The sequence below is a fragment of the Chiloscyllium plagiosum genome, unplaced genomic scaffold (genome assembly GCF_037043375.1).
Source record: "Chiloscyllium plagiosum isolate Xiang-an unplaced genomic scaffold, Cpla_swu_hap1 HiC_scaffold_2, whole genome shotgun sequence".
NCBI classification, from domain to species: Eukaryota; Metazoa; Chordata; class Chondrichthyes; order Orectolobiformes; family Hemiscylliidae; genus Chiloscyllium; species Chiloscyllium plagiosum.
In genome coordinates, this window is record NW_028270140.1 from 101,882,540 (window position 1) to 101,896,529 (window position 13,990).

General features: G+C 38.9%; 2 protein-coding genes across 4 annotated transcripts in view; one reads left to right on the top strand and one right to left on the bottom strand.

Annotated features, from left to right (window-relative positions):
* The window catches only part of skic3 (SKI3 subunit of superkiller complex), a 120,147-nt gene that overhangs the window by 91,161 nt on the left and 14,996 nt on the right, over nt 1-13,990 (top strand). For both annotated transcript variants that reach the window (XM_043709524.2, XM_043709515.2), the window contains exons 32-35: nt 2,878-2,950; nt 6,034-6,087; nt 6,235-6,346; nt 10,759-10,887. In XM_043709524.2, coding sequence (XP_043565459.2) covers nt 2,878-2,950; nt 6,034-6,087; nt 6,235-6,346; nt 10,759-10,887 — 368 coding nt within the window. The remainder of the gene's footprint in view (nt 1-2,877; nt 2,951-6,033; nt 6,088-6,234; nt 6,347-10,758; nt 10,888-13,990) is intronic.
* Nucleotides 1-13,990, bottom strand: part of fam81b (family with sequence similarity 81 member B) — a 117,755-nt gene that overhangs the window by 36,275 nt on the left and 67,490 nt on the right. The window lies entirely within an intron of this gene.

The window sequence follows — 13,990 nt, forward strand, 5'->3', positions numbered from 1 at the left end:
TGGCAGGTAAGGCATTCCATGCCCTTACCACTCTGAGTAAAAAACCTGCCTCTGACATCTGTCTTAAATCTGTCATCCCTCAATTTGTACTTATGCACTCTCATACAAGCTAACATCATCATCCTAGGAAAAAGATTTTCACTGTCTACCCTATCTAATCCTCTGATCGTTTTGTATGTCTCTATCAAATCGCCCCTTCGCCGCCGCCTTTCCAATGAGAACAGACCCAAGTCTCTCAGCCTTTCCTCACCAGACCTTCCCTCCAGACCAGGTAACATCCTTGTAAATCTCCTCTGCACTTTTTCCAATGCTTCCACATCCTTCCCAAAGTATGGCGACCAGAACTGTACACAATATTCCAAGTGTGGCCGCAAGAGCGTTTTGTATAGTTGCAGCATGATATTGCAGCTCCGGAACTCAATCCCTCTGCCAATGAAACCTCACGCCATATGCTGCCTTAACAGCACTATGAATCCGGGTGGCAACTTTCAGGGATCTATATACATGGACTCCAAGATCCTTCTGCATATCCACACTACCAAGAACCTTTTCATTGACCCAGTACTCTGCCTTCCTGTTATTCTTCCCAAAGTGCATCACCTCACATTTAGCTGCATTGAACTCCATTTGCCACCTCTCAGCCCAATTCTGCAGTTTATCCAGGTCCCCTTGCAACCTGTAACGTTCTTCCAAACTGTCCACTACTCCACCAATACAGGTGTTAGTCTGTGATACTGAATAAACTTAAGCTGAAGAAGAAATTTACAGTTTTGATGATTTCCAAGGATACCACAGTAGATCCTGTCTTCAAAGCTTCAAGATCACTTTTAACTCAATTTTTGAAATTTTAAATGTCGACCGTTGTGATGCAGTCTAATTAAATGGTTGGAATTTAGTTGGAATTCAATTAATGTTCAGAACTACTCTAAAATTTTTCTTACAGCTTGACATTTAAACACTTGGTTTGAATTGCAATGATTTTTCCTTACCATTCAGAATTATATTTTCATTTGACATTCATCTTAAGTAGTATTAATAAAAAGCTAAAGTATTTGTAATGAATGATTTTAGAAAATGTATAAAGGATATAAATCAATCTGTGGTAAATGTCCAATGAGGCGAACCATCATAATATTGCAAGCTTGAATGAGTTTTGACCTCTGTTACATTATGCTATTTCAAATACAGTATATATTGCTAATGTATTTAGTTTATTATAAAAGGAGTTTAATTATCACTCTGGCAGGACATGGTATTATGCAATTTTTAAACACTGAAGACATTTGATTAAGTAAAGTTCTTTTTCCACACTGATTAATAATCACTCAGTAAATGTTTTGCCAAAGAAAATTGAAAGGACAGTTGTATAATGAACAGGTGATTTATGAGTCAAGACCAAATTTAGGGACATAGCAAGAATTTGAGTGAAATTGTACATTACAGAAAACACCTGTATAGACTTAGCAGCCTAAATACCTGTACTACAAAACAATTGAAAATGGCTAGAAATGAATGCAAAGGTCTACTGAAGCTTAAGTGCAGTGACTACATGCAATTTTGTATGATCAATTTATGATTATGATTATTCACAAACCATCCTTTCCCAAAGCTGAAATGTGGGAGACATGTGAAATTACAAGGAAATGAAATGGGGTCTTCAGGAAAGTGATGAAGCCCTGCCAGCATCTGACTGTCTGTTCACTGGCTGTAGTAGTAATAGTGCTAATAAGTTGAAAGGACTGTTTGCCATCGATGCAACCTTTATATCGAGCATTTTGGAATGGTTGGGAAAAGGTGGGAACAGATGAGATCCTTCTGCTGACAGTTGTTACCTTTAGCATTGAGTGGAATTTAATCCAGCCTACTGCACCAGGAAGCATGGCAGTTGAACCCATTTAATTGTGGGAGAGGCAATATATCTGTCTTCAGTAATGGATAAATCCCTACAGTTATGTCAAAGGTGGAAAGGGCATCATACAGGAAACTCTCCCACTCATGGCATATGTTCATCAGATTTATTAAAGAGATAATTAACACCAATTAAGCTGATCCTGCTGTGATTTAGTGATGGCTCAGGGGATTAATACACAATTTTTCCATGTTGCCTGAAGACCTCCCAGTAAACTATATCAAATTTGTCAGCACTAATTTAGAGTGTTTTGTGTGGTGAGGTAACATTGTCAAGCACTTTGTGCCCATTTGAGATCCTTGCATAGGGATGGAGGCACTGCTGCTGAAAATCAATCCCCAACCTTGCCTCTGATCCTGCTGTTGTACACCTGTGTCTAAGTACCCAGTGGTGATCCCTGGAGAAGGACCTGGAGCACAAGTGGCACCAGCACTACTGCTATGGCACTTCATCTCCAATGAATGGTCTCTGCTTGACCAGCAGCTCTCTGAACAGGTAGGATTTCTGCCACCATCATCCTAAATCTGAGGAAAGATTCAATCCTGGCAATTTGAACCAACGTGGCTTTCCCACAGTTTCCCCAAGCACTAGGCAGAAAACAATCAGGAACACTGTCTCTGCTACACTTCCATGCAACTGATTTTGCACTGCATTAAATCTGGTCTTTGCTTAGCTAAACTTATGATGATTGTTTTCTTTAGCTATTATTGTTGGTGGTACATTCGTGTAATATATCTTCTATGATCTACGTATGAGCTTTATTTTACCCACTTCATGCTCTGATAAGTAGTCTTAATTTTAAATTGTATGGATTCACTCCTTTTAAAGAATATGTATTTATAAATATTGGTCCATTGGTGCAGCTTGTAGATTTTAGTGTCATAACATCTGCATTCTTCACGGAAAGCATATTTATATTTAAGTTCAAAAACTATAAATAATATATCCGTTTAAACTTTATTTTTCAGCAATCCAGCTGATCCTGCCCTTTGGACATTATTATCCAGACTTGTTCCACACCATACTCCCCATATGGCAGAAGTAGGTTTATTTTTTTTTTGCTTAAAATTCTATTGTCAGAGGATCTTTTTTCTGCAATATTTTCTTACAAGAGAGTTTCTTGTGGTTTTATATGTGTCCCAGCTGTTTATGGTGAGAAAAATGTAATGCTTCAGGTAAATTATTTAGGAGTCACGAGGAACTTTAGCATTGTTTCTGCCAGGTGATGGTAACAAACTAGTAAGGCAGTGTGAAAGAATATGGTTTGAATGGACAGGAACAACGTTAAGGATTTTTGCTTTTGTGAGGGAGGCCATAAGATCATAAATCATAGAAGTAGGCAATTTGATAATCCTTAATTCTGTTTCCTGTGTCCTCATAACTTGATTCCTTATTGTTTAAAAATCTGTCTTTCGACCTTGAAATTATTTAGCAACCCAGTCTTAACAGCACTCTGCAATAAAGGTTTCACAGATTGGCTACTCTTGGAGGAAAAGAAAAATTCCTTCATATCTATTTTAAATGAATGACCTTTTATTCTGAGATTATGTCCTCTGCTGTGAGACTCTTCCACAACTTCTCTACCTTGTCAAGCTTCCTAAGAACCTTTTGTACGTTTCAACAATGTCTCCTCTCAAACTCCAGTCAGTACAAGCTCAACTTCTCTTTAGAAAACCCCTTCATATCTTGAACTAAATTAATGAACCTTCACTGGACTGCCTCAAATTTCAATATATATTTCCTTAGATGAGGAGACTAAACTGTTCACAGGTTTGCAGGCTTCAAGCCAATCAAGTCCCACTCAGGCATTTAACTGGCACATGTTGAGTCTTTCCCACTATTTAAGACTCCAGTGACAAAAACTCAGCTTCCCAGAAGCTGCTAGCCAATCAAATGCAGCAACTCTCCAATGGAGAACAGTGGCTAGCTACCAGTGGTCAGGGGATTTTGCCAGGGATTGTTGGTAGATCCCTAGATTGTAAGTGTTGGAAACTGCAACATTTTGTCTACTTATTCAGAGTTTGGATTATTCTGATATGATCTGCAATATTTGCTGTTATAGTAGTGAAATAATAGATACACGAAACAAATATTACAGTACCATATGTACATTTGTTGCTTTGAGTATTTCCCTACAACATTCATAGTCGTAAATGTAACTGAAGTTTCCTAACCAGCAAGTTCCATTCCAAACCACTCACCATCCTGACTTGGAAATATATTTCCATTTCCTCTGTGTTATTGGGTCAAAATCCTGGAATTCCCTCTCCAGTGGTATTATAGGTCTGCCTACAGTACATGGTCTGGCAGCAATTCTAGATGCCAGTTCATTATCACCTTCTCAGAAGCAACTAAGGATGGGCAATATGCTTGCCAGCCAGTGATGCCCCCTTCCTATGAGTGATTACTTATTTTGGAAAAAAAGCCCAACATATACATCTTGCTGTTCACAAACACAGAAGTATCCCACAGTAACCATGCTAATCTGGTCATCACTGGAAAATTCTAATAAGTTTGTCATTTCTTGTTATGTCAGCTAATCATAGTAAAGCCTACATGGTCTGTGAAGAAGTACAGTCCACAACCCAGATAATGACGCCCAATTTTATGCAGGTAATAGGCATGAACTGTAGGTTTTCTTGTACTCCTACAAATGCCCACAGACTAGAACTTTGGTTGTTAGTTTATGAGGTATAAAAAGTATTTTTAAATCGACTTGGTCAGGCATCTTATGCACCTCCAGAGCAAAAAGGTCTTTAACCTGGACCTTCTGTCAGACAGACAAAAAGGGAAAAGAGATGGGTTAGCATTGTTATTAAAGGTCAAATGTCTATACTAGCGAAGATTTAAATATTGGTGTAGAAAATCATGTGTAATCTGTACAGGTGAGGGTCAGATGGCACAGAAAATGTTGGGGATGATCTGTAGGCCTGAAGTAGTGGAGATGTAGAAATCAGGTTTAGGGTATAACTGTAATCATTGGTAACTTTAATTTACATATAGATTGGACAAACATGCTAACAGTAGTATTGTGGAGGAGTGCGTTAGTGAGCATTGTAGCAAAAGAGGACAAAGTTTCATCAAGGTGTGGAAATAGACCATGACAGTAAAGTTGCAGAGAATGTAGAAACTGACTGTAAAAGCTTCTATCAGTATGTGAAGAAGAAAAATGAAATGAATGAAAACAAATGTAGGTCCTTTACCACCAAATGGGTAGCACGGTGGATCTGGTTAAGTCATAGCGCCAGGGACCCAGTTCAATTCCAGCCTTCCCACAGTTCAAAGATGTGCAGGCTAAATGGACTAGCCATGGTAAATTTCCCTGTGGTGTCTATGGATGTACGGGTGAAGCGGATTAGCCATGGGAAAATTAAAGTTATGGAGATTACGTGCGGTGCTGGGTTTAGTTGGGATGCTTTTCGGAGAATCGGTGCAGTCAGAATGGGCCAAATGACCCCTTTCTGCACTGTAGGGATTTTAGATTCTATGATTTGACAATCAGGAATGAGGAAAAATTATTATGGAAACAAAGAAATAGCAGATAATTGAACTCACACTTTGGTTCTATCTTCACACCAGAGGGCAGAAATAACATTCTCGAAATGGTAGGAAAGACGAGGTCTAAGGAGAGGTAGGACACTTCCACGATTGTACTAGGAAGTGTATACTTGTAATTTGCCATTTCATACATAAACACTTATAAAAGTGTCTAAGTTTGGCTCTGGTCTGTTGGCTTTCTGGACTATAATACCCACGTGATGGGGAGAATGCGGGTAAGTGGAGTTGAAATGCCCATCAGCCATGATTGAATGGCGGAGTGGACTCGATGGGCTGAATGGCCTTACTTCCGCTCCTATGTCTTATGGTCTTATGACCACAGGCAGAAATGCTCCTTATTTTAGGAGCCAACCTACTTCACCAATACTAAGTTTGTCTTAGGAGTTGTTATGACCATACTTTATGAACAAATGCAAATTAGTTCATTAAGATGTAAAGCTATTGGTACAAAACAGCTGTCTGAATTGAACAACTAAACACTTTTGTGTTATGTTGTTTTACCTTTTAGTGTACTGATGATCAGAAACTGTAGCTTGATCTTCTCAAACATTTTCCTTTCTCTGTAGGGTGGAGTAGTTGCTGGCAATATTGCAGAGATTTTAAGTTCCCATCAGACAAAGGTAAATCCAAACAAAACCAGTACTTTTTTGTTGTTGTTTTTCAAACTAGCATCACAAATTTCAAATCTTGTATAAAAGCCTTGTACTTTACAAATATCTTAACATCTTCATGTTTTTTAATTATTACCTTTTTTCCCTCTTTTCTAGAATGCACTTTTGTTCAGTGCTGCAAATCAGTTGGCAGCTGGTAAAGGTACAGCAGCCAATGAACAAAATAATGCATTAAAAACTATTCAAAAGGCAGTCCATCTGTATCCAGGTAAGAATACCAGTCTGTTTCAAAGTAAAACAAATATAATGATCCCATCCTTCCCCCACTTAACTCCAGTATCTGTTTAAAATAATACTACTGTTGGTGCCCTTTTTGTTTTCTGCGAACAACTTAGGCTCATGGGTTCACACTGGATTCACCTTTTATTGACATTTAGTTTCATCAAGGTGGGGAAATAGACCATGACAGTGAAGTTGCAGGGAATGTAGAAACTGACTACAAAAGCTTCTACAAATATGTGAAGAGGAACATTGGAAAGCAATTTTGTAAATCCAGTATGTACATAACAAACTTGAAATCAAAAATGTTGCAAAATTGGTACTATTACTGCCAAATTCAGGGTATCTCAAACTCTCCAAAAGTGTTGTGGATAATCCAACAATGTCCTATCCTTGGTTGTGATATCAGTAGATTTTAACGCTTTGCACTGGTTATCATCTGCTTGATAAATCTGTTATTAAATATATGTTACATGTAATGTGACACCAGTTGTCTAAAAGTTTCTTGTGTCTGTTGATGAACGAGCACACTGCAGCAAGCTATGTTGGAATGGAGTCAGCTGAGGCAACAGGTTATCGCATCAGCTAACAAGAGCATCACAGCATTGTATAGAATAGAAACAGTACATTCAGCATATGTTGGTGATGATTGTGTATAAATGGCAATCCTAAACACTTATACCTGTTCTGTTTCCTATAGACCACTTCAATCATCTGTTTGTCAGTGTTTCCTCTCCTTCAGTCACTTGTATTGGTAATATATCAGCTTCTTTCAAATTACCATATCCACCTGAGCCTCTGCTCTCATGATTTGTGAACCTGATCCCCAAATCCTCCACCAAAACAGTTTCTATAAATCTGCAATAAAATCTGAAAATATAAAATAAATCTGAAAAGTTGGAAATCTGATCTGGAAGCATATTAATACTTAATGTTTCAAATTATTGCTTCAGGTTGATGTCCTTTCATAAGTACGATGACCTTTCATTAAAACCTTTCTGAAAACAGAGATTTGGCTCAAGGAAGGGTAGGACTGAATATATATACCTGGGTATGAGGTGTTCAAAAAAGACAAGAAAGGAGGTGTGTGGTAGTATTGGTTAAGGAGAGCATTGGAGTGCTTGAGAAAGACAATGTCCCAGAGGGTTCAAGGACAAACATCAATTTAGCTAGAGCCAAAAAGGATGCAATTAAATTGTTTCATACAGTTTGTAGATTAGTGGGAAGCATGTAGAGACATCTGTATGGAAATTACAGAGCTGCAAACATTTATAAAATGGTTACAATGGGGACTTTAGCTGTAGACTGACTGTAGCATGTAGACTAGGACAGTGATAACATAAAGCATGGACTGGGGGAAATGTCCCTAGATTATGTTAAGAAAACTTTTTGATTGCAGTACGTGACAAGTTCAATAGACTAACTAGACTCTGGTGGGGAGTTCTGAGGAAAGGTCACTCAACCCAAAACAGTAACTCTGATTTCCGTCTACAGATGCTGCCAGACCTACTGAGCTTTTCCAGCAATTTCTGTTTTTGTTTTAGATTCCCTGATGGGACCTGGCTCAAAGAATTGTAATGGGCGAAGTCAATCAGTTGTCAGTGCAGGAACTTGACCATGTCATTGGTGAATACAACTAATCATAAATATCTTTGTGAAGCAGAAGCAATCACAGGTGGCCATAATTCACAAAGACAATTCAGTACTCGGCAGCACAAAAGCATAACATTGATTTCCTCTTGCTTTGAATTCGTTAAATATTTGCCAACATGTTTTTGTACATAATGCTGTGTTTTGTGGGTTACGTGGGGAGGTAAGGTTTCAATAATGCTTTTGCACTTCGTTCCTTCCTGCATTTGCAAAACATGGCTTCTGATGCATACATGAGAATAAGGTTCAACATGTCAAAGGTCCATATACAGACATTCCATGGTCCTCCTTGTTGGGGTCCCCATCTCTCAGTATATGAAGTAATATGCTACACTGTGTTTGATGTGAATACTGACTGCTCACATTACAAAGGACATTGGCATCATGACAAATGGATTGAACCATAGCAATTATTGTTACGATAACCATGGTGTAATGAAGATGCAGATACATTGAGGAACAAATACATTAGCAAGCTCAGGTACAGCAGCAACCTTTTTGGTAGCATTTTGAAAAATATTTTCTCATGGAACGTGGACATTGCTGACTGGGTCAGCATTTCTTGCCCACTCTTAAGTGGCTTGAGAAGATTGGTGGTGAGCTGCCTTTGTGACCTGCTACAGTTGATGTGCTGTAGCTAGATTCTCAATGCTGCCAAACAGTCTCTGTGTAAAGTTGCAGCTGATAGTCCCTTCATGATGCAAAGTAGGTACCGAAGGCATACAGAATCCATCATTCTCAATGCTGTTCTCTCAAGATGAATGAGACGCAATGCCATTACAGAACTGTCATCTACTGGAGCAAGACTTGCAACCTGAAAGGGTGATGATTATCCTATCCCTTGGGAGTCAAGACGTCAGCTGTGATAAACTTTTTTGTGCATCTGACTTCTTCTCGGGCAGTAGGTTTTACAAGTATAGCTGGCTAATCCCAGGTCTAGTGTGCTCTTGACTCAGCTGTGGAGAATGCTCTTCATAACAAGGTTAACTTCATTGTTAGAAAAGGGTTACATTCCATCTATGTACATGTCATCTGTGATCATTAGACATACTTGAAGTCTGCGCCAGTTGCTCTGGAAGTCGCCATGATGGCTATATCATTATGATCTCTCTCGTTCCTGTTTCAAGGTCCAGATGGTTACTAGAAGACCAGAACTACTCTCTGGAACTGTGACTAATGACTTCTGTTACACAGCCCCCAGACTGAGGCTGAGCCTAGATATATTGCAGTCCATTCTCCACCAACGCCATTATAGAGCAGATGATAGCACTCTTGAAGACTTGATTCTGATGCTTGGTTTTCTCTGGAGGTGTCCTTGCTATTCGGTACAGAATGTGCTGTGTATTCCTTGCATACTTTTTGCACAACTGGAATGGGCAAAGAAGAGATGTGATGAACGCTGAAGAGCTGGGAGAGGGGCAATAGCTTCGAGGAGCAAAATGAGGAAATTGAGTAGAAGGAACATCATCTTTAGAATGATAGAACAGAAGCAAATGTAGACTTGTTGTTTTCTTCATATTTTCTGTTGTTGAATTAAAGTTAACGCTTTCAACTGTTTGAAGGCTTTCTGACATGTGATTTCTCTCATTAAACAATGACAAGCTGTTAAGCTGCACTAAGCACATGAGGGAAAGAGTAGCATTTCCTCAAAGAACATTTTACGTGGTATCGTGCTAAGGATAGTTGTAGTTATATAATGACCATTGATCTCACAGGTGCTAATATAAAGTAGCAATACATTTGTAAATTTGAGCTTCTATTTACAATGAAATGTCATCCATACCACCTATGTGCCTTAAGCTGTTATTTCTAATTTCCCTCCTGTTATACATAACATAAAGGGGTTATTTGTGGCTGGCAGCAACTGACCTGGTGCATGGTTGGGCTTTAAATCTTGCACCAGTGGCAGAAATCTCAATGTTCAGGCAGTGGCAAGTACTTCAACTGCTGGTGAGCCAGTGATAGTACAATTGTGGATAGATGCATACTTAATGAGTTAAGCAGTAGGGAGTTGTAGGAGAACTTCTGAGAAGTCATCGAGAGAAACCTTCCAACACTCCGGAATTAACATTTAGCTAAATTTTACAAACATTTGGCTGAATGTTTATCTATTTAAAATTCAGAAATGGGCAGGTATCTGAACCAGGCTTGCTAACATTTCTAGGAGAAAGTGAGGATGGAGATCAGAGTCAAAGAGTCTTCAGAATTCTGATGAAGAGCTTATGCTCAAAACATCGACTCTCCTGCTCCCCGGATGCTGCCTGACCGGCTGTGCTTTTCCAGCACCACACTCTTTGACTCTTGCTAACATTACTGTATGTAATTGCCTTCATGTTCTTGCTTTGCACAGCTCAAATAGTGTCCTTAGCCATCAGGGCGCAATATGAATATCAATAACAATGGCCAAATATCTGCTAATAAGGCTAATGGCATCTAACACACCAAGTGAAAACTGAACTGGTGAAGTTTCTGTCCACCGCTGTTTCAAAAAAAAAGTTGGTTTAACATTTTGGCTGCTAAGCTCAAAAATCTATCTTTTGCAACCTTTCGGTGTAATATTAAGTAAAATTGGTACTAAACTCCATTCTTATGAAACAGTCATCCTGCTATATTGGTAAACCAACCACGATTGACCAGTCATTCTTCTATATTGTAAATGTATAATGTAGCATGAAAAAATAATACTTGCTGCTGCTTTGTATTTACTATGTCTTAAGTAGTTGTGTTTATATATGGACTTTTGTTGTGCAGATGATCCTGCTGTTTGGGCCAGTTTAATGGCAGCCTGTCACATGGAAAATACATTATCACATTTAGAAAATACAAAACCAAAACATACTACATTAGAAGAGATCTTTGTCACAACAATCACTACCAAAGGTAAGTGATTCATTTTCCAACTTTTATTTACTTAGTCGGATGCATTTAAAGATTCGTCTGTATTCTTTCTTAGATATTTCCTATGAACCTGTTCAGAGTTGGTATTCCACACCTCTGCAACATGTAGGACTTGTACCCAGATGTTCTGACCCAGAGTTAGGGAGACAACCACTGTACCAAAAGAGCTCTTTTTAATGTTCCATAGTTCAGATGCTGGGATGTAGTATATTATCAATACTCTTTCGGATGTATTTTCTAATCATCTGTTCACAAATGTTATTGTACACCTCTGCAGTATGTGGGACCTGATCCCAGGCCTCCTGGTTGACAGGCAAGCACACTATCACTTTGTGACAAGCGACTGTATAGTGCTATATAGCTATTTTTAATTAACCTGTCCAGATCTGCTAAGACACGTCTCTGGAGCAAATGAGGCTTGAAGTTGGGTCTTCTGGTTCAGAGGTAGGGACACTACTACTGTGCCACAAGTGTCCTAAAGCTTACTACATCTGGTGTTCTCAGGCAGTCTCCTATCCAAGTACTAACTAGTCCTTAACTTCCATAATCAGGTGAAATCTGGTATTTTCAGACTAGTATGGCCATAGGATATAGTGCTGCATATCTTAAATTAACTTCTTTTTCTAATCAACCTATTCAGACAATTTATTACACACCTCGAGAGTAAGTGGAACTTGAACCTGGCCTCCTAGTCAAGCAACAGGGACACTATCACTGTGCCACAAGAGGGGCCCCAAAAAGCACAGTGACGAGTGGAATTTGAAGTATCGTTCTTGCAATTTGAATAAACATCTTCTGATAAATGTACGTCAGTAGAACAAGCTGACATTAAGAGACTGTCAAGGCCGGGGTTTGAAATCTGGAGCCTCAGATTAGAAGTCTGATAGCCTACTGACTAAACTGCCCAGGCCCATAGTGCTACATATGTACTTTTGCTAATCAACCTGTTCAGAAATGTAATTACACACCTTTGGAGCAGGTGGGATTTGAACCTGGGCGTCGTGGTCCAGCAATAGGGACACGAATGCTGCGCCATAGTGTGAGCAGAGATTGGAACATCTATGCTAAACTTAAATGAGGGCAAAGCTATCTGAAGTGGATGGGTAGCAAAAGCAACTAAGAAAAGTTGGTAGACGTTTAAGAAAATTGTTCATGACTGACAGCAAAACATAGCCCAGTGAGAAAAGGAATTCTAGGAAGGAGGTAAACTAACCATGAATTTGAGGCTGGCAAAAATTGAAAATAAAATACAATGTGGCCAAGACTGTATTGGATGATTAGGAAAGCTTTTTTTGAAAACTAACAAAAGATGACCAAAATAAATAGAGCACAAAGATAAACTTTGACAGTAAACTTGCATGAAAAATTAAGTCAGGCAGCAAGAAATACTTTAAATATGTAAAAAGGTGGAGAAAAGCAAAAGTTAACTTAGGTCCCTTAGAGAGTGAGGCAGGGGAAATAATGGTGAACCAGGAAATGGCAAGGGAATTGAATAAATACTTCCCATCCGTCTTCGTAGAAGATACAAATAACATTCCAAAGTTACTAAGTAATTAAAGAGGAAAGGAATTAGGAAAAAAGTATTAGAGAAACTAATGAGGCTAAAGACCCATAAACCCCCAGGACCTAATGGGATGCATTCTCGAATATTAAAAGAAGGGTCAACAGTGTGGGTCAGTGGTCAGCACTGCTGCCCCACAGCACCAGGGACCCGGATTCGATTCAAGCCTTGTATGTGTGGAGTTTGCATGTTCTTCCACTGTCTGCCTGGATTTTCACTGGGTGCTCCAGTTTCCACCCACAGTCCAAAGTTCTCCAAGTTAGGTGGATTAGCCATGGGGAATGTGGGTTTATGGAAATAGGACAGGGACCAAGGTCTGAGCAGGATGATCTTCTGAGGGTCCGTGCAGACTCAATAGCTCAAATGCCTTCTTTCCACACTATGTAGGAATTCTCTGAATCTACGTAGCTACAGAGATAGTGGGTGCACCGGTAGAAATCCTTAGATACTGAAAAAGTCTCAGAGGATTGGAAAACTGCCTGTATAACACCTTTGTATAAAAATAGAAGGAGACAAAAAAAGAAGGTAACTATCAGCCAGTTAGCTTCAGGTCTGTAACTGGGAAAGTGCCAGAGTTTCCCAGAGAGGATCTGATAGTAGAGCATTTAGAAATATGTACGATTATTGAGCAGAATCAGGATGTCTTCATGAAGCAAATGCATGCAAATTCTTTTGAGCAGGAACGAAGCAGGATATATAAAAGGGAGATTGATAAGGTACGATGCACATTAGGCTACTTAAGAAGATAAATGCTCCACTTGTTGGATATAATATATTAGCATGGAAAAGAATTAACTAACTATTACACAGAATTTGGATAAGGGGGGCACTATTAGCACCCCAGCGTATTGATACTGCAGAGATCAGTGCCACATTTACTTGCTATAGACATTTCTATAGCAAGATTTGGAAGACATAAATGAATGTACTGTATCCAAGTTTCTGGATGACACAAAAATGGGTGGAAAGGCAAGTGATGAGGATGACCATAAGAAATGACTGAAGGATATAAACAGGTTTAGCAAATAGGCAAAAACTTGCCAAATGGAATATAATGTGGGAATATGTGACTTTGCAGATTTTAGTAGAAAGAGTAGAGTGAATATTAGTTAGAAAGCTACAGCACAGAGGAATTTGAGAGTTCTTGTGCATAAATCACAAATAGCTAGCATCCAAGTTCAGGTAACAAGGATGTAAAATGGAATGTTTCTATTCACTTATAAGGAAATAAAGTATAGAAGTAGGGAGATTTTGCTAAAACTATTCAGACTACAACTGCAATACTGTGAATAGTTTTGGGTCCCTTATCAAAGGAAAGGTATACTGGTGTTAGAGGCAGTCCACAAAATTTTCACAAGGCTGATCCTGGGTATCGAGGGACCATCTTATGAAAGGAGGTTGAATAAGTTGGGTCTGTACTCATTAGAGTTCAAAAGAATGCAAAATGACCTTACTTAAACTTAATAGGTTCTTAAGGGATTGATAGGGTAGATGGAGAAAAGTAGTTTTCTTTTGTCGGAGGAC